Source organism: Anomaloglossus baeobatrachus, chromosome 2 (assembly GCF_048569485.1).
Source record: "Anomaloglossus baeobatrachus isolate aAnoBae1 chromosome 2, aAnoBae1.hap1, whole genome shotgun sequence".
Lineage (NCBI taxonomy): Eukaryota > Metazoa > Chordata > Amphibia > Anura > Aromobatidae > Anomaloglossus > Anomaloglossus baeobatrachus.
Window position 1 is genome coordinate 698,632,513 of NC_134354.1, and position 21,321 is coordinate 698,653,833.

Below are 21,321 nucleotides of genomic sequence, written 5' to 3' on the forward strand. Positions count from 1 at the left end.
TTTTCAGCAGCCACGTAGGTGTTTGAGGCTTTTTTGTAGAGTTCACTCACATCTGCGTACAAATCCACTGTGCAGTGCGATAAAAAAATCCCATTTCTATCTCACCAATGTTTTTTAATGAGGCAGTGTTCATCTGTGAGTTGTAAGGAAAAAGTCGCAGTATGCTGCGTATCGCCACGTATATTGGAAGAGACTCGCCAACACAAATCAATTGTTGCGAGAAAAAAAAAAAACGATGGCACACGGACCATCCAATGTTGTCTGATTTGTATGCACACGTTTCGAAAAAAAAATACAAATATAAAGATATACCTAGGTAGATGATAAAAAGATATTAAATAAATACAGTTAGGTCCAGAAATATTTGGACAGTGACACAAGTTTTGTTATTTTAGCTGTTTACAAAAACATGTTCAGAAATGCAATTATATATATAATATGGGCTGAAAGTGCACACTCCCAGCTGCAATATGAGAGTTTTCACATCCAAATCGGAGAAAGGGTTTAGGAATCATAGCTCTGTAATGCATAGCCTCCTCTTATTCAAGGGACCAAAAGTAATTGGACAAGGGACTCTAAGGGCTGCAATTAACTCTGAAGGTGTCTCCCTCGTTAACCTGTAATCAATGAAGTAGTTAAAAGGTTTGGGGTTGATTACAGGTGTGTGGTTTTGCATTTGGAAGCTGTTGCTGTGACGAGACAACATGTGGTCTAAGGAACTCTCAACTGAGGTGAAGCAGAACATCCTGAGGCTGAAAAAAAAGAAAAAATCCATCAGAGAGATAGCAGACATGCTTGGAGTAGCAAAATCAACAGTCGGGTATATTCTGAGAAAAAAGGAATTGACTGGTGAGCTTGGGAACTCAAAAAGGCCTGGGCGTCCACGGATGACAACAGTGGTGGATGATCGCCGCATACTTTCTTTAGTGAAGAAGAACCCGTTCACAACATCAACTGAAGTCCAGAACACTCTCAGTGAAGTAGGTGTATCTGTCTCTAAGTCAACAGTAAAGAGAAGACTCCATGAAAGTAAATACAAAGGGTTCACATCTAGATGCAAACCATTCATCAATTCCAAAAATAGACAGGCCAGAGTTAAATTTGCTGAAAAACACCTCATGAAGCCAGCTCAGTTCTGGAAAAGTATTCTATGGACAGATGAGACAAAGATCAACCTGTACCAGAATGATGGGAAGAAAAAAGTTTGGAGAAGAAAGGGAACGGCACATGATCCAAGGCACCCCACATCCTCTGTAAAACATGGTGGAGGCAACGTGATGGCATGGGCATGCATGGCTTTCAATGGCACTGGGTCACTTGTGTTTATTGATGACATAACAGCAGACAAGAGTAGCCGGATGAATTCTGAAGTGTACCGGGATATACTTTCAGCCCAGATTCAGCCAAATGCCGCAAAGTTGATCGGACGGCGCTTCATAGTACAGATGGACAATGACCCCAAGCATACAGCCAAAGCTACCCAGGAGTTCATGAGTGCAAAAAAGTGGAACATTCTGCAATGGCCAAGTCAATCACCAGATCTTAACCCAATTGAACATGCATTTCACTTGCTCAAATCCAGACTTAAGACGGAAAGACCCACAAACAAGCAAGACCTGAAGGCTGCGGCTGTAAAGGCCTGGCAAAGCATTAAGAAGGAGGAAACCCAGCGTTTGGTGATGTCCATGGGTTCCAGACTTAAGGCAGTGATTGCCTCCAAAGGATTCGCAACAAAATATTGAAAATAAAAATATTTTGTTTGGGTTTGGTTTATTTGTCCAATTACTTTTGACCTCCTAAAATGTGGAGTGTTTGTAAAGAAATGTGTACAATTCCTACAATTTCTATCAGATATTTTTGTTCAAACCTTCAAATTAAACGTTACAATCTGCACTTGAATTCTGTTGTAGAGGTTTCATTTCAAATCCAATGTGGTGGCATGCAGAGCCCAACTCGCGAAAATTGTGTCACTGTCCAAATATTTCTGGACGTAACTGTAGATATTGATAAATATTCTGCAGATATATACTGTACATTCCCAAAACCCTACATATTTGAAACTTCCCCCTTTGATGTTGAGTTTATTCTACAGCTTTTTAACCTAATAAATAAATACAGTGGCATCTCGGTTATCGTTGGTTTCAGTTTTCGGCAATTTTTCCACTGAAAATTTGACTCGGTTTTCGTTGTTTGCCTCGGATTTCCTTGATTTTTGTCGGCATGCCCGCGTGACAAATCTGCTAATTTTGCAAAAACAAAGGGTGATCCACGCATTCTCCTGCTCTGTGTGGCGTTGTATGCGTATCACCCCGCATGTCAGTTTCAAAATGTACATAACACATGTAAGTTAACCCCTTAAGGACGAAGCCAGTTTTGTACTTAATGACCAGGCCATTTTTTGCAATTCTGACCAGTGTCACTTTATGAGGTCATAACTCTGGAACGCTTCAACGGATCCCGGTGATTCTGACATTGTTTTTTCGTGACATATTGTACTTCATGATAGTTATAAATTTAGAACGATATTTTTTGCTTTTATTTGTGAAAAAATCGGAAATTTGATGAAAATTTTGAAAATTTTGCAATTTTCAAACTTTTAATTTTTATGCCCTTAACCCAGAGAGTTATGTCACACAAAACAGTTAATAAATAACATTTCCCACATGTCTACTTTACATTAGCGCAATTTCTGAAACAAAATGTTTTGGGGTTAGGAAGTTAGAAGGGGTCAAAGTTCATCTGCAATTTCCCATTTTTTCAACAAAATTCACAAAACCATTTTTTTAGGGACCACATCACATTTGAAGTGACTTTGAGAGGCCTAAGTGACAGAAAATACCTAAAAGTGACCCCATTCTCAAAACAGCACGCCTCAAAGTACTCAAAACCACATCCAAGAAGTTTATTAACCCTTCAGGTGCTTCACAGGAACTAAAGCAAAGTGGAATGAAAAAAAGCAAAAAATAAAATTTTACCTAAAATGTTGCTCTACCCCAAATTTATTCACTTTTAGAAGAAATAACACAACAAAATGAACCCCAAAACTTGTTACCCACTTTCTTATGAACGCGCCAATACCCCACATGTGGTCAGAAACCTTTGTTTGGACAAATGGGAGGGCTCGGAACAGAAGGAGCAATATTTGAATTTTGGAAAGCAAATTTGGCTGAAATAGATTGCGGGCACCATGTTGCATTTACATGTCCGCCAAGGTACCTAAACAGCAGAAACCCCTTACAAGTGACACCATTTTGGAAACTAGACCCCTTAAGGCTTCTATCTAGGGGTATAGTGAGCATTTTGGATCCACAGGTACTTCACAGATTTTGATAACGTTACGTTGTCACATTGAAAATTTTCATTTTTTTCTCAAAAATGTTGCTTTAGCATCAATTTTTTCACTTTTTCAAGAGGTAATTCCAAAAATGTGACCCCAATGTTTGTTACCCACTTTTTTATGAGCGCGGTGATACCTCACTTGTGGTCTGAAACCTTTGTTTGGAGAAATGGGAGGGCTTGGAACGGAAGGAGCAATATTTGAATTTTGGAAAGGAAATTTGGCTGAAAAAGATTGCGGGCACCATGTCGCATTTGGAGGACCCCTAAGGTACGTAAACAGCAAAAAAACACCACAAGTGACCCCATATTGGAAACTAGGCCCCTCAAGGAATTTATCTTGATGTTTGGTGAGTACCCTGAACCCCCAGGTGCTTTACAGAAGTTTATAACGTTGAGCCATGAAAATAAAAAAATAAAATTTTACCACAAAATTGTTACTTCAACCAGGTAGCTTTTTTTTTCACAAGGGTAACAGGAAAAAAATCACCATGAAATTTATTGCGCAATTTCTCCTGAGTTTGTTGATATCTTGTATGTGGTGGAAATCAACTGTTTGGGCACACTACAGGGCTCAGAAGAGAAGGAGTGCAATTTGACTGCAAAATTGGCTGGAATCAATAGCGGACGCCATGTTGCATTAGGAGAACCCCTGAGGTGCCTAAGCAGTGGAGGTCCCCCACAAGTGACCCCATTCTGGAAATAAGACCCCTCAAGGCTTTAATCTAGGTGTATATTGAGCATTTTGAATCCACGAATACTTCACAGAATTTGATAAGCTTAGGTTGCCATATTGAAATTTTCATTTTTTTCACAAAAATGTTGATTTAGCGACACATTTTTCACTTTTTCAAGAGGCAACAACAAAACGTGGACCCCACAGGTTGTTATCTAATTTCTTGTGAGCGCAGGGATACCACACATGTGGCCAAAAACCTTTGTTTGGATAAATGGGAGGGCTTGGAATGGAAGGAGCACCATTTGAATTTTGGAAAAGTTGAAGTAAATTGCGCGCACCATGTCACATTAGCAGGGCCCCTTGGGCACCTATACATCAGAAACCCCCCACAAGTGACCTCATTTTGGAAACTGGACCCCTCAAGGATTTTATTCAGGAGTATAGTAAACATTTTGAATCCACAGGTACTTCACAAAACTGTTGCTGTAGCAAAAAATGTCTCACTGTTAAGGGGGCTTTACACGCTGCGACATCGCTAATGCGGAGTCGTTAGGGTCACGGAATTGGTGACGCACATCCGGCCGCATTAGCGATGTTGCTGCGTGTGACACCGATGAGCGATTTTGCATCGTTGCAAAAACGTGCAAAATCGCTCATCGGTGACATGGGGGTCCATTCTCGATTATCGTTACTGCAGCAGTAACGATGTAGTTCGTCGCTCCTGCGGCAGCACACATCGCTATGTGTGACGCCGCAGGAACGAGGAAGCTCCCCTTACCTGCCTCCCGGCCGCTATGAGGAAGGAAGGAGGTGGGCGGGATGTTCCGGCCACTCATCTCCGCCCCTCCGCTTCTATTGGGCGGCCGCTCAGTGACGTCACTGTGACGCCACACGGACCGCCCCCTTAGAAAGGAGGCGGTTTGCCGGTCACAGCGACGTCGCCGGGCAGGTAAGTATGTGTGACGCATCTGCGCGATGTTGTGCGGCACGGGCAGCGATTGCCCGTGTCGCACAACAGATGGGGGCGGGTACCCACGCTAGCGATATCGGGACCGATATCGCAGCGTGTAAAGTAGCCTTTAGGCTATGTGGCCATGATCCAGCGACACGGCGTCTAGTACCCAGTGTCAGCCTCCTGCAGAAATGTGAGTGTTGTCCACGGGAGAACGCAGCTGCCCATGCCCACGATTTGGGTTCAGGCTGCTGTGGACTTTAGTTCTATTCTACCTGCAAATAACACTCATCTCCGCAGCATAAATTGACATCCTGAGGCTCGGGAAGCTGCGCCACAGGTCGATTTATGCTGCGGAGAAAAGAAACACAGTGGGCACGGGATTTCTAAAAATCCTGCCACTGTGCTTCTACTGCACAACGCAGCGTTATGGACGCAGGGAAAACACTCTGTGCCCAAAACGTTGCAAACCCTGATTGTGGGCACACAGCGTAAAATGCTACAATGGATGAATGGATAGATGTCAAACATATATAACGTCCCACCCCCCTGCATATTCTAAGCTGGCGCCCTTTAGTGCCTTTCATGTGACACTAAAGGATGCCTAGCCTTGTATTTAGCCCAAAAAAAAAAAAAAAGAATTAAAATAAATGACGTGGGGTCCCCCCTATTTTTGATAGCCAGCTAGGGTAAAGCAGACAGCTGTAGCCTGCAAACCACAGCTGACAGCTTCATCTTGTCTGGTGATCAATTTGGAGGGCTCCCCAGGCTGTTTTTTTTTTTTAATTATTTATAAATAAATAATTAAAAAAAAAAAACAAACGTGGGGTCCCCCCAAATTAGATCACCAGCCAAGGTGAAGCTGACAGCTGGGGTCTGGTATTCTCAGGATGGGAAGAGCCACGGTTATTGGACTCTTCCCAGCCTAAAAATAGCAGGCCGCAGCCGCCCCAGAAGTGGCGCATCCATTAGATGCGCCAATTCTGGCGCTTCGCCCCAGCTCATCCCGCGCCCTGGTGCGTTGGCTAACGGGGTAATGAATGGGGTTGATACTAGGTGTGTAATGTCACCTGGCATCAAGCCCAGCAATTAGTTATGTCACGGCGTCTATCAGATACCCGACATAACTAATTGACAGTAATAAAAAAAAAATTGACAACAAAAAAAAATTTATTTGAAAAAACACTCCCCAAAACATTCCCTGATTGACCAATTTATTGAAAAGAAAAAAAAATCCACAATAATCCATTTGGATGTCCCACGTCGCCTCTGGACCTTCTAGAATATGGGGGGCACGTTCAGGGAACGTATCCCCCATTTTCTAGGAGGGCAGACCCTCCATTTGAGGAGAGTGGGTGCAAAGAATCTGCACCCACCCTCCCTGGGTCACAGCTGCAGAGTGCGAGCAGCCAGCGTCCTGAACACAGGAAGCTGACAGCCGCGCTCTGCTCATGTGACCGGAGTCTGCAGAGAAGGAGCCGGAGGAGGGGGCCGCGGGGGATCAGAGCTGCGACAGGTATGTATGACACCGGGGGACACCGGGGAACACCAGGGGGGGGGGTAGGGGGGGACCCGGCGGGGCCTGGGGAGCAGGTTTCTGTCGTATGTGTTATGGCACATACGACAGAAACCATAGGAACAGTGGAAATGCGGCCGGCGCGCTGCTGTGATCGCCGGTGCGCGCGGCCATCTTGGATTTTCGGGAGGGGGTTGGGGGTCGGGGGGGCACTTTGGGGACACCGGGGGACCGGAGGGAACCGGGAAAAAGATTTATCTCCCATCTGGCATGTTTGATCATGCCAGATGGGAGATAAATCATTTTTTACCGGCGCGGTCATTTACTATAACTTGATGATCGGTATACGGTGTATACCGGTCATCAGGTGAGCGGGGACCGGAAAAACCGGCCCGAATCATGATCTCCAGGGTCTCAGCTACCCCCGGCAGCTGAGACCCCGGAAATTTTCTGACTCTGGGGGGCGCTAGACCCTTTTTTCCGACCGCCGTTAAAAAGCGGCGGATCGGAAAAAGTACCCTTATTTACCGCCGTTAAAAGGCGTATCGGCGGTCGTAAAGGGGTTAAAATATATTTACATTACATTACTCTTTTATATTAGTTTTAGATTTATTTGCTTATTGTTTTCAATATTAAACACTATCTTTATTCTCTATAAAATGTGTTTTTGGTCTGTATTTTAGAGTGTCTAAAACAAATTCATTGGATTTACATTGATTCCTATGGAAATAATTGCCTTGTTTTTATCGGTTTCAGATTTCACCGATTTTTTTTTGGATGAATTATCGACAAAAACCGAGGTATCACTGTAATTTAATTTAATAGCTCAACAGATAAAAAGATAGCTAGCTTGGCCAGCTGTTTTATAACATTTTTTTTTTTTAATTAAAAAAAAATAATAATGTGCCCCCCCCCTCCCAATTTTCATATCCAGCACAGGCACAGCAGCAGCTACGGGCTGCAATCCTCAGCTCTCTGCTGTACCTTGGCTGGTTATTAAAGATAGAGGGCATCCAACGCTTATTTTTTACATTTTTTTGATGAAAAAAAAAAAGAATGTGGCGTCCACTCCATTTCACTGAAGCCAGCAAAGGTAAAGCAGACAGCTGTGTGCTGACATTGTCAGGCTGGGAAAGTCCATCATTTTTTGGCCCTTCCCAGCCTAAAAATAGCAGCTCAAAGCCACCCCAGAAGTGGAGCATCATTAGATGCTCCAATTCTGGCGCTTTGCCTCGGCTCTTACCGATTGCCCTGGTGCATTGGCAATCAGGGTTGGAATTGATGTCAGCTGTGTAATGCCAGCTGGATCAAGCTCTAGTGTTTCTAATGGAGAGCTATGTATCAGACACCCCCTTTACTAAATTAGTAAGTTAAAAGAAAAAAACATACAAATACTTTATTTTAAAGAACACTCTCCAAGTCTTTCTCTGATTCACCAATTTAGACAGTATGGAAAACAAAAAACAACCTATGCAGGTCCGACGTACTCTAAAAGAGCATAGTCCATAAACCAGAAAAACATAGAAAGAGAGTAATAAAAACAAGAAACTGTCCTACGTTCCCCAATTTCTTAGAGAGCAAATTTCCCAGTGCCAACGTAGTCCAGTGGTTCCCACAATATTCCCCGACTTCGATGATCAAAGGCTATAGATCTTCAGAATTAGGCTCTATAGGTTTTGAGCAGCAGCCACTCCTGACATATGCTGTGCTCCGCGACTGTGAGGAGTGCTGACGTCAGTTAACATACTGATGGGAGCCTCGTTCTCACCTTGTTCTTGCTCTTATAGAGATGCTTTGAGAGTTGGTGATGTCATTTCTGATTTCCAGGCAGTGAAAAGTTACTCTCATAAGATGGCGTCACAGGACTGGTGCGGCGTCAGTAAAGGAGAAGATGCTGGAAGGTAAATGACAGGTGGTAGGGGGCTTAGATTTAAAGCATCACTCCAGTGCTGAATAAAAAAGCTGGAGTGGTGGTCCCTAAGGGGACTAGTAAAATCAATAAATAGTTAAAAAGAGTTTAAAAAAAATAAAAGTTCCAAATTCCTCTCCTTTTCCTCCATTGCAAATAAAACAATAATAATAAAAAATATACTGTACATATTTGGTATTGCCACTTTCAGAAATGTGCAATGTATCAAAATATAGAATCAATGAATCTGATCAGCAGAGGGCCTAGTGAGAAAAAAATCAAAACGCCAAAATTACCTTTTTTTAGGGGTCATCACAAAATTGGATTAAAATCCTTTTTTTTAACAGTTTTCAGAATTTTTTTCACCACTTAGATAAAAGTAAAACTATACATGTTTGGTATCTACAAACTCATACTGACCTGAGGAATCATAATGTCAGGTCAGTTTTACCATAGAGTGAACATGGTTAAAAAAAAAAATGTGAAATTGCACCTTTTTTGCAATTGCACCACATTTGGAATTTATTTTCCATTTTCCAATACAATGTGGCAGAATGTTTGGCGTTGTTAAAAAGTACAACTTGTCCCGCAAAAACACAAGCTCTTATATGGCTATGTTGATGGAAAAATGTAAAAAATCTATGGTTCTTGGAAGGAGGGGAGGGAAAAACAAAAAATTGAAATTCGTCCAGGTGTGAAGCAGTTAAGCATACTGCAATAAATAAAAGAACAAATACTATGCTATACTCATAAAAAATTAGTAGTCTTTTTTTTTTTTTTATAAAAAAACAAAAAACGTAAAACCTCACCACAACAAGGCGTACCACATCAGGATGGTCCCTAACTGTTGATTGATTGTTGTCTCTAACATGTTTGTGTTCATTGTATCTGTATATTTGATAATGGCACATCATATTTGTGCACCAACATATACTTCAATACTTACCAGTCTAGGATTGTATTTACTATACATATAATTTATATACATAGGTAAGTACTAGGGATGATCGAATACTTCGATTATTCGGCTTTGCGAATATTTTCCAAATACCTCGCCGCTATTCGACTATTCACGGATATTCGATGCGCAATGTAAGTCTATGGGAAACCCGAATAACAACTATTCGAAACTATTCGGGCTTCCCATAGACTTACATTGCGCATCGAATAGTCGAATAGCGGTGAGGTATTTGGAAAATATTCACGAAGCAAAATAATAGAAGTATTTGATCATCCCTAGTAAGTACCTGTGTAACATTCCATTATTTATTTCATATGTCTCTTGAGTAATACTCTATATTTTTACCTAGAGCTGCATTCACATCTTTTGTAACAGCAGCATCTTGGCAGATACATTTTAAGGCTCTGTTCACATCAGTGCTGGTGGTGTCTTACAGGGAGCGGGTGGCAGCGGTGGTGGAACGGGGTCACAAGAGGCAGGGGTGGTCGTGGTAGGCGATGCTGCGGGCGGTGCGGCGAGTGTCCCAGATGCTCGCTGCTGGCACCTACCAGAAACTGACGGCACTGTGAGCTTCAAAGTAACAACACCCGGACCTGGCGCATGCGCAAATGGAGCTCTCATCTAAAGATCTCATCTGCACATGCGCCACCTCTGGATGCCATTTTCCTTAAGTCCGCTGCTGGGAGATCATTGAGCCAGAGGCGGCGTGTGCGCAGATGAGATCTTGAGCCGAGAGCTCCATCTGCGCAGGCGCCGACTTCAGCCACCATTAATTGAAGTCAGCACCGACGACAGTTTCAGAATGACACCCGCAACCCCAGCACAGCACAGTGCAGCGCCCGAAGCCCCAGCACAGCACCCGCAGCCCCAGCGCAGCGCCCACAGAATTGCTCCTGCATCCCCTCTCCACCACCCCCCAGTAAGAAACATTCAGATTATAAGACGCACCCCTTATTTTCCTCCCAAATTTTTGGGAGTAAAGTGCGTCTTATAATCCAAAAAATACAGTATATATTTTTTGCGTATCTGTTTTGGGAGAATAAAAATGGAAATAAAATATACCAGTAGATGGCCCCATCATTTGGGTGAGATTGGCAGTGCCATAATTTGCTGTTTCCTCCATTCCAGCTGCTATCGGTATTTTTAACAAGATTAAATAATATAGTCTGCGCAGATTTTTTCTACAGATTACTGGATCCGATTTTTTAACATTGAAGTCTGAAAAATAGATCATAACTTATGATTTCCATTTTCCATTTGTTTTTTTGTTGTGTTGTTAATGGATCCATTTTTTTTATTATTGGTTCTGTTAAAAGCATTAATTATGCTGTGGGATTGCTACATATTCCTGAAAATTATTATACTATAGGAATACCGGTTGATTTCTGCTCTGAAGCCAACAGAATTCTTAATAGAGCGCAAGACTGCATCTGTAGCTCAATATCAGCAAAAGAAGCTGAAAGGGAATCTGTCACCAGGTTTTTGGTAATCTGAGAGCAGGATAATGTAAAGACAGAGACCCTGATTCCAGCGGTGTGTCATGTACTGGTCTACCTAGCATAGTTTTTATAAAATCACTGTTTTATCAGCAGGAGATTATCGCTAGAGGACTACTTGGCGTGTTGCACACAGAAAGCTGCTAATCAGTGCTGTGGGTGGGGTTATATAGAGCTCAGCTCTTTGAGAGATGGTAGATTTGCAGCTGAGAAAACACTTTTTAACCCTAGAACGCATACCTGGGGCCTTGCAGCCCTGCTAGGTCATTTGTTTTCTATGGTAGATTGTTATGCTTGCGCGTTCTAGGGTTAATCAAAACTGCAGCACCCAGTAAAGTAAGTGACATATCGCTGGAATCAGGATTTCTGTCCCTATGTTATGCTGCTCTCAGATGAGGTAGCAAAAACTTGGTGACAGATTCCCTGTAATGCAATTTGCAAAGATACCCACCTTTTTTATTGTATCTATATGTAAATGTATGTTCAAAGGGGGATATGATGGTAGAGGAGGTCTGGTCACTAATTGTATTAGTTAGAAAGAAGTGTAAAACATGAGAACCGTTTGTAATTTACATTATTTCCTATATAGATAGGAAAGTAGAGCGGAATATTAATAGAGGAGATTATAAATGAATTTTGCCTCCGCTGTTATCAGAAGCCTCTATACATTAAGTCTTATCTAATACAGCTATGTTTGTCCTTCCAGTGTCCGCATGGATGTGAAGGAAGCAGAGGAGCTGGGTAGCCCCCAGCCGGTGACAATTCAGGCCTTTGCCAGTGGCTCGACACTTCATGGCATTGCTCACATCTTTTCCTATGAGCGTTTCTCATGTCGGCGGATGATCTGGGTACTGTGTTTCCTGGGCTCACTGTCCCTTTTGCTGTTTGTGTGTACTGAGAGGATCATCTATTACTTTGATTATCCACATGTCACCAAACTGGATGAGATTGCCACTGCCAGGATGACCTTTCCAGCTGTGACCTTCTGTAACCTCAATGAGTTCCGCTTCAGCCGAGTAACAAAGAATGACCTTTACCATGCGGGGGAGCTACTGAGCCTGCTCAACAACCGGTAAGCACACTTTATGCCATCTGTCCTTCTGTCATCACACATGTGCAATCATCTATCGCTGTTCAGAAGCTGTGTTAATGTAGAAAAAACACTAATGTCTTTACTTTATGAAGGACTTACTCTCAATCGTGTATCTCTGTTTCTGGAGGTTCTCAAAAAGGGAGACATAGGAGATACTTGACAAGCTTTGGAAATTGTGTCAAATTTTATGCTTGACCACCTTGTCATTTTTCCCGTTCCCGTTTCTTGCCCAATGATTGTTCATCTGGATATTCATCTCCATCTGAAGATGTCATCCCAATAAAGGGGTTTCAGGAGACTTTTCTTCTACCAGGAGACTTGCCGATTCTTCAGGCAGTATAGGAGATGTCTGGTAGCCAAGATGATGTTCCTGGCAAGAATGAGATAAAATAGTGATCATGGGAGCAGGCATTGTTCTAAATGTCTTGTCCATATTGTAATTGAAGAAAAACTACAATACGTCTTTTCTTTGTATTAAAGTGTTTGTCCAGGTTTGAGAGCAAAGTCTACAATCTTTCCTTGTGACTGCATACTTCTGAATCATGACAACATGCGGAGTGCACACTGTCTCAATTCCCCTGTATTGCCAGTGAAGCGAGCGGTAACATAACTGCATTACTACCACGGCGCTACAATCGCACCGCCTCACAAGCTGGTATCAGCTATATATCATAGCTGACATGACACAGTAACTCCCACGATTGGGGATAGCATGGATCGCGAACATTTAACCCCTCTGATGTTTGTGTCAATAGTGCCAATGTCTGTTTACAAGAGCGAGGGATCTCACTCTTTCCTCCAATTGGCACAACGTGATTGCGTAACGTTGTGTGGATGGCCTTCATGGTAATCCTGGGCCGAATAATGGCCATGAGGTCACCCAGGTGTGGTGGCCTGTAAAGGGTACTTTACACACAACGATATCGCTAACGATCTATCGTCAGGGTCACGGTGTTCGTAACGCACAACCGGCGCTGTTAGTGAAATCGTTGTGTGTGACTAAAAGGAGCGACGATCAACGATCGCAAAAACGTCAAAAATCGTTGATCGTTGACACGTCGCTCCTTTTCATAATATCGTTGGTGGTGCATGCCGCTGGTTGTTTGTCGTTCCTGCGGCATCACACATTGCTATGTGTGACACTGCAGGAACGACGAACATCTCTTTACCTGCGTCCACCGGCAATGAGGAAGGAAGGAAGTGGGCGGCATGTTCCAGCTGCTCATCTCTGCCCCTCCACTGCTATTTGACGGCCGCTTAGTGACGCCGCTGTGACACCGAACAAACCGCCCCCTTAAAGGAGAGATTGTTCGGTGTCTCCAGCGATGTCCCTAAGCAGGTATGTGCGTGTGACGCTGCTACGGCAGCGATCACCCCCATGACGAAACAGCGACGTGGGCAGGTGCTATCGCACACGACATCACTAGCTATCGCTAGTGATGTCGCAGTGTGTAAAGCACCCTTAAGGCTCTGCTTTGAGCAGGACCTGACGTCCCTCCTGACTTTGTCAGAGTGATAGCTCTAATACCCTGCAATGCAAAAACACTGCAGAGCATTAGAACAACCAGGGCTTGGAAAGTTAATGCCTCATGGAAGGAATAGGTTAAAAAAAAGATTTTGAAAAATCATAAAAAAGGACTACAGTATAAAAAATTAAAATATATTATACCAATAAATAAATATTTATGTAAAAAAAATTAACAAATAAAGTACACATATTTGGTATTCCTGTGTCCAGAACAACCCAATATATAAAACTATAACCAAGGTAACCCCTTCAGTGAACACAGCAAAAAAAAAAAAGTTGCGAAGCACAATGCTTTTTCATCATACCGCTTGTAATAAGGAGAATAAAACATAATCAAAAAGTTGAGTATAACAAAAATGGTATCGCTGAAAATGTCATCTTGCCCAGCTAAAAACGAAGCTAAAAACGAGCCCCCATTCAGCTCCATTTGCAGAAACTAAAAAAAACTAACTTTTAAAATAAATTTATAGAAAAATTATTATTTTTTTATATCAAATTGTTTTAAGAGTGTAAAAGCGGCAAAACAAAAAAAAAAACACATGATAAATGTAGTATAGCTGTAATCACCCTGACATGAATAAAGTGGTCTTAGCAAGTTTATTACACGGTGAATGGCTTATAAGGAAAAAAAAATCCTGAATTCCTTGTTTATGTTAATTGTGCCTCCCAAAAAACTGAATGGAAAGCGATTAAAAGATTTTATTTTCCCAAAAATGGGACCAAAAAACTGTTCAAGCGCTCAAATGACTCTGTCTGCAGAAACAGAAAAATTATAGCTCTCAAAATATGGTGAAGCAAAACATTTTTTCTTGCAAAAAAACATTGTTTAGTGTAATAGTAACAAAACCTAAAAATCTATATAAATGTGGTATCGCTGTAATCGAATGACCAGAAGAATAAACCCATCTAATCACTTATAGCAAATGAGAAACTGCATGAAAAATATATAAAACCAATTCTTGAACTGCTGTTAATTTGTTAATTCTTCCTCCCAAAGATCGCAGTAAGGCGCCGCTCACATTTATCCTGTGCTGTACACTGAGCGCTTATACTGGGGTTCTCCATGTAAATATCTAAAATATGTGATTCAAATGGAAGCCCTGACAGAAGATTCACTATAATGTGGCGGATGGAGTTACCTTGGACTCAGTCTGTCCTATAATCCGGCTGTGTCCATCTTTTTAAACGTTCAGAAAAGCACGGTCAACCTTCTGAAAAGAAGGGCAACGCTGATCAGAGGCCAGACAGAGTCCAGAGTAATGCTGCTGCTTCAAAATAGTGAATGGATCAGTCGAGGGTGTCATCTGAATTACATCATTGTGAGATTTAGATGAAAATCCCTATGTAAGTGCTCAACGTAGAGAATGGAATAAATGTGATCCAAAATTTTATGTAAAATATTCCCAATAACAGCTTCATCTCAATTAAAAAATAAAACAAAAAACAAGTCCCCACTCAGCTCCATCTTCTGTTAACGGAAATATAGGGGACTTCCACGTTACTGGTAACACAAAGACTTTGGAAAAGCAAAATGGTCATCCCACAAAATAAATTCAGAGAATTCTGCGCTCCCAAATCCAAATGTCCCCCTCCTTCTGAGCCCCACAGTATGCCTAATCCATAGTTAAGGTCCACATGTTTGTCGAGGTTGGGTTTTCATGTTACTGTAACAATGAAAACCCAACCTCGAGCAAAATGTACTAAGCACTACAGTGTACTAGGCACTACAATATATTGGGCACTTCAGTGACAGCTTTGCAATTGTCATTCAGCAAAATCCATTGCTTCTTGTTTCTGGAAGTGACCCATGGAGTCAAAATCGTCACCACACCTGTAGAGGTGTAGTTTACAAAATGTGGTCACTTGAGGAGGTTTCTGCTGTTTTGGCACTTAAGAACTCTGTACATGGAGTCTGCAAACTATTTGAGGAAAATTTGCGCTCCAAGAGTCAAGTAGTGCTCTCTCCTTCAAAAACCCTGTCGTGTGGCTAAGCAGTACTGTACAGATATATATGGGGTATTACCATGTTCAGCAAAAAATTGTGACAAATTTTGGTGCCATTTTAAATCATTTCACTGTGGGAAAATGTAAAATCTGGAGCTAACCCAAAATTTATGTGGTAAAAATGTAATTATTTTTTGTTCACCACCCAATGACATAAAGTTCTATGACACACCTGTGGTGTCAATATGATCATGCACCCATAGATGAATTGATAAAGGGGTGCAATTTGTAAAATAGGGTCACTTATGGCTATCTGCTGTTCTGCTGTTCTGGCTATCATACACAGACTAGGGGATGTCCGGCACACAGCAAAGCACACAACAAACAAGGGATACACCAGGGGCACTTTAGCAATGGTGGGCCCTGCTACTAAGGAAAGGGGTGAGGGTCCTTTCAGAGCCTTGTACTGTGCTTCTAAAGTAATTTTCAAAGACTTATGGGGTACACAACAAATTTTATGGTACATTTTCTCCTGTTACCTTTATTAAAATGAAAAATGTGGGATCAAAACAACATTTTTCATGGCTAAACGTTATAAAATTCTGTGAATCACCTGTGGTTTCAAGGTTCTCATCACACCCCTGATTTCCAAAATGCGGTCAGTTGTGGTGGAGCTCCACTGTTTAGGTACATCAGGGGCTCTGCAAACACAACATGGCATCGCTATCTCTTCCAGACAATTTTGCACGCCAAAAGTCAGTGGTGCGCCTTACCAAACAATAATTTTTCACCACATCGTTGTACTGAGGAAAAATTGCACAAGAAATTCTACGGTCCATTTTCTCCTGTCACCTCCTTGTGAAAATGAAAAATTTGGGGCTCAAGAACATTTTTATGGGAAAAAATAAACTTTTCATTTCTTCCTTCCACATTGCTTTAATTCCTGTGACACACCTAAAGGGTTAATCAACTTCTTGAATACAGTTTGAGCATATTGAGGGGTTCAGTTTTTAGAGTGGTGTCACTTTTGGGTATTTTCTGTCACATAGGCCCCTCAAAGTTACTTAAAAAATGATGTGGCCCCCCCAAAAAAATTGGTTTTGTAAATTTTGTTGGAAAAATTTGAAATCGCTGATAAACTTTCTACCCTTATAACTTCCTTATAAAAAAAACTAAATATGTATATATATATATATATATATATATATATATATATATATATATATATATATATATATATATTATATATATATATATATATATAAAATATATATATATATATATATAAAAAAAAAAATATATATATATATATAAAAAAAATATATATATACAGTGCCTACAAGTAGTATTCAACCCCCTGCAGATTTAGCAGGTTTGATAAGATGCAAATAAGTTAGAGCCTGCAAACTTCAAACAAGAGCAGGATTTATTAACAGATGCATAAATCTTACAAACCAACAAGTTATGTTGCTCAGTTAAATTTTAATACATTTTCAACATAAAAGTGTGGGTCAATTATTATTCAACCCCTAGGTTTAATATTTTGTGGAATAACCCTTGTTTGCAATTACAGCTAATAATCATCTTTTATAAGACCTGATCAGGCCGGCACAGGTCTCTGGAGTTATGTTGGCCCACTCCTCCATGCAGATCTTCTCCAAGTTATCTAGGTTCTTTGGGTGTCTCATGTGGACTTTAATCTTGAGCTCCTTCCACAAGTTTTCAATTGGGTTAAGGTCAGGAGACTGACTAGGCCACTGCAACACCTTGATTTTTTCCCTCTTGAACCAGGCCTTGGTTTTCTTGGCTGTGTGCTTTGGGTCGTTGTCTTGTTGGAAGATGAAATGACGACCCATCTTAAGATCCTTGATGGAGGAGCGGAGGTTCTTGGCCAAAATCTCCAGGTAGGCCATGCTATCCATCTTCCCATGGATGCGGACCAGATAGCCAGGCCCCTTGGCTGAGAAACAGCCCCACAGCATGATGCTGCCACCACCATGCTTGACTGTAGGGATGGTATTCTTGGGGTCGTATGCAGTGCCATCTAGTCTCCAAACGTCACGTGTGTGGTTGGCACTAAAGATCTCGATCTTGGTCTCATCAGAGAACCTTGAACCAGTCTGTCTCAGAGTCCTCCAAGTGATCATGAGCAAACTGTAGACGAGCCTTGACATGACGCTTTGAAAGTAAAGGTACCTTACGGGCTCGTCTGGAATGGAGACCATTGCGGTGGAGTACGTTACTTATGGTATTGACTGAAACCAATGTCCCCACTGCCATGAGATCTTCCCGGAGCTCCTTCCTTGTTGTCCTTGGGTTAGCCTTGACTCTTCGGACAAGCCTGGCCTCGGCACGGGTGGAAACTTTCAAAGGCTGTCCAGGCCGTGGAAGGCTAACAGTAGTTCCATAAGCCTTCCACTTCCGGATGATGCTCCTAACAGTGGAGACAGTTAGGCCCAACTCCTTGGAAAGGGTTTTGTACCCCTTGCCAGCCTTGTGACCCTCCACGATCTTGTCTCTGATGGCCTTGGAATGCTCCTTTGTCTTTCCCATGTTGACCAAGTATGAGTGCTGTTCACAAGTTTGGGGAGGGTCTTAATTAGTCAGAAAAGGCTGGAAAAAGAGATAATTAATCCAAACATGTGAAGCTCATTGTTCTTTGTGCCTGAAATACTTCTTAATACTTTAGGGGAACCAAACAGAATTCTGGTGGATTGAGGGGTTGAATAATAAATGACCCTCTGAATAAACTTTTCACAATTTAAAAAAAAAAAAAAAAAAAAGAAATAACATTCTTTTTTGCTGCAGTGCATTTCACACTTCCAGGCTGATCTACAGTCCAAATGTCACAATGCCAAGTTAATTCCGAATGTGTAAACCTGCTAAATCTGCAGGGGGTTGAATACTACTTGTAGGCACTGTATATGTATATATATATATATATATATATATATATAGATATATATATCTATATATATAAAAAAAGAGAAAATATATATATATATATATATATATATATAAATAATTTTTATTTATTTATTTATTTTTTTTTAAAGGAGAAATATCTTTATGTATTAGTAGAAAATAACCGTCCACATTACGAGATTAGCTGCTATTTCATGTCCCATTTTCCACAATATTGATTGCAAATATTTTTTTTAATCTAAACCCAGATAGGAAATCCTGGTCTATAGCTTTTTATTGCTGATAATTGAACAGTCTGTCTTTCTGCAATAAGAAATTAATTGAAAGGAATGTAATTAAATGGACAGCGAAAAAAAAAAAAAACAACAAGCGGCATTGTAACAAATAACCGGCTCATAATAATACCGGCTTTAATGTGCTCAGTGAAGTCAAGGCACAAAATCAATATATCTCCTGCGGGACAATATTATAGCACAAAGAAAAACACCTTGAGATAAAGAGAGAAATTTGGTCTAAAAGAAAAGGACAAATGCCCCCTGATTAATAAAAAAAAGAGCCGGCAGTGGGAGAATGGGCTTAATAATCATGTGTTAATACTTACAGAAACTAGGAAAGATATCCTATATTTAGTGCATATTGTATATATTGGTGGCAGACTTGCATGTAGGTCAGAACATTTGTTGTAGAGTTTATGACTCATAATCCTTTGCGTTACTTAAAGGGGTTCTCCAGAATTTGGTAAGAAGAAAACAATCCTCATGTTACCAACCCCCCCTTATTATATCCAGCATCACTATAAAGATAACCAAGGATCTGACAAACTGTGCTGTGTGAATAAACAATATACAACCCATAATGCCAGGACAATAAGACAAAGCACAAACTCATCATTTGGGTTTTGTTTTATGTTTTTTTTTAAGTATTGTAAATAGGTTGTACACTACTTTAAGGCCTAGGACACATGGCGAGAAAAATGGTGCGCGTGGAATGCGGTAAAAAAAAAAATCGCATTCTACTTGTACCAATATTACTCTATGTGTCCGCTCCCATTAGCGATTATTTTCTCAGCCCTAATCAGATCGAGAAAACAGTCACAGCATGCTGCGAGTGGAATGCGTTCCTGTTCCACTTGCACCCATATAACTCTATGGGGAAAGAGAAACATTGCATTGCACTCGCAGTACACCGGTATAACGCGAGAGCAGTGCGATTCTCGCATCAGCCGGCAACGGAGGAGATAGGGGATAAATCCCTCCCTCTTCTCCGCAATACCGGCCTTCCCCCCCGCAGCGCCACCCCCCCTGCAGCTGTGGTCTGATCGCACGATCGGACCACAGTCGCATGACCCTCGCATGACACTCAGCTCCCACTGTGCTGCGAGCATGAGCCGAGTGTCATGCGAGGACACGCACATAACCCCGTGTGGCCTCAGCCTTACATTGATGGTCTATCTTTACCATACGTCATCAATAACTGATTGGCTGGGGACTGACACATCGCCTCTCCGCCAACCAGCTATTTCCATTGCTGGAGGCAGAAGCAGGAAGCCAGAAATGCTCAGTTCCAAGAGCTGCCCAGTCAACTGATAGCAGCTGCGGCCAGGTACTCCATATCCACCTCCTACTGATTTGAATGAGAGCCGCTATCAGAAGACGGAGCTGCTCCGGAACTGATCATTTCCCTGAAGGAGACAGTTAAGGTCTCCGAAACGCGTAGGAATGAAATAAAAAGAATCATCTGTTTGACATCAATGTCTGTGGTCTTCAAGCGTGGCGAAAAACCTGTTTTTCCTCCAGTTTCCTCTTGATGTTCAGCTTATTTGTAATGAGAATACCCAAGTCCTTCTCCTGTTCTGTAGTCCTGAGTTTACTTCCATTTAATGTATACGCAGCTATAGGATTACTCCGTCCTAGGTGCATTACTTTACATTTATCAACATTAAATCTCATTTGCCAAATATCTGCCCATTCTGACATCTTATCCAGATCTCTTTGTAATATTGTACTATCAAGGTCAGTTTTTAATATCCTACATAGTTTGGTGTCATCAGCAAAGACTGACACTTTACTATCAATCCCATCCACAAGGTCATTAATAAAGAGATTAAAAAGAATCGGTCCTAGCACAGATCCCTGCGGCACCCCACTGCTGACTATGGCCCATTTAGAGAATGTACCATTTATGACTACTCTTTGTTTCCTATCTTTTAGCCAATTCCTTACCCAGTTGCATATAGTTTCCCCCAGTCCTTGCTTCTGGAGCTTTAGTATAAGGCTATTTATTATGTGGTACAGTATCAAATGCCTTTGCAAAGTCCTAATAAATCACATCAGCTGCATTACCAATATCCAGGTTTTCACTTACCCCCTCATAGAACCCCAATAGTTTTGTTAGACACGACTTATCTTTCATGAATCCATGCTGTCTGTCAGTTATTATATTATTTTCTGCAATATATTTTTGCATGTCATCCCTTAAAATGCCCTCAAAAATTTTGCATACTACTGATGTCAGGCTTACTGGACGGTAGTTGCCTGGATCTACCCTCTTACCTTTCTTAAATATCGGTACCACATCAGCAATCTTCAAATCCTGAGGCACCAACCCAGTTACAAGCGAGTCTAAAAAGATGAGATACAGCGGTCTGTCGATTACGGAGCTCAATTGCCTCAATATTCGTGGATGAATGCCATCTGACCCTGGGGATTTGTCAATGTTTAATTTACTCAAACGTAGGCGTACGTCTTCTTGTGTTAAATTAATTATATCGGGTGGTGAACTTTGATTTTTCACTTGTTGAATCATCCCTGGTGCAGTCAGTTCCTTGGTGAACACAGATGAGAAATGCCTATTTAATATCTCAGTCTTTTGTTTGTCCTCTATAACTAACTTGTTATTATATTTTAAGGGGCCGATACTATCCTTTGTTTTCCTTTTGGCATTAATGTATTTATAAAAGATTTGGGGATTTATTTTAATGTC

At 41.3% G+C, this 21,321-nt stretch overlaps 1 protein-coding gene across 3 annotated transcripts in view; it reads left to right on the forward strand.

Moving 5' to 3' along the window:
* Positions 1-21,321, forward strand: part of ASIC1 (acid sensing ion channel subunit 1) — a 460,355-nt gene that overhangs the window by 26,416 nt on the left and 412,618 nt on the right. For all 3 annotated transcript variants that reach the window (XM_075337256.1, XM_075337255.1, XM_075337254.1), the window contains exon 2: positions 11,556-11,921. In XM_075337256.1, coding sequence (XP_075193371.1) covers positions 11,563-11,921 — 359 coding nt within the window. In that variant the 5' untranslated portion in view covers positions 11,556-11,562. The remainder of the gene's footprint in view (positions 1-11,555; positions 11,922-21,321) is intronic.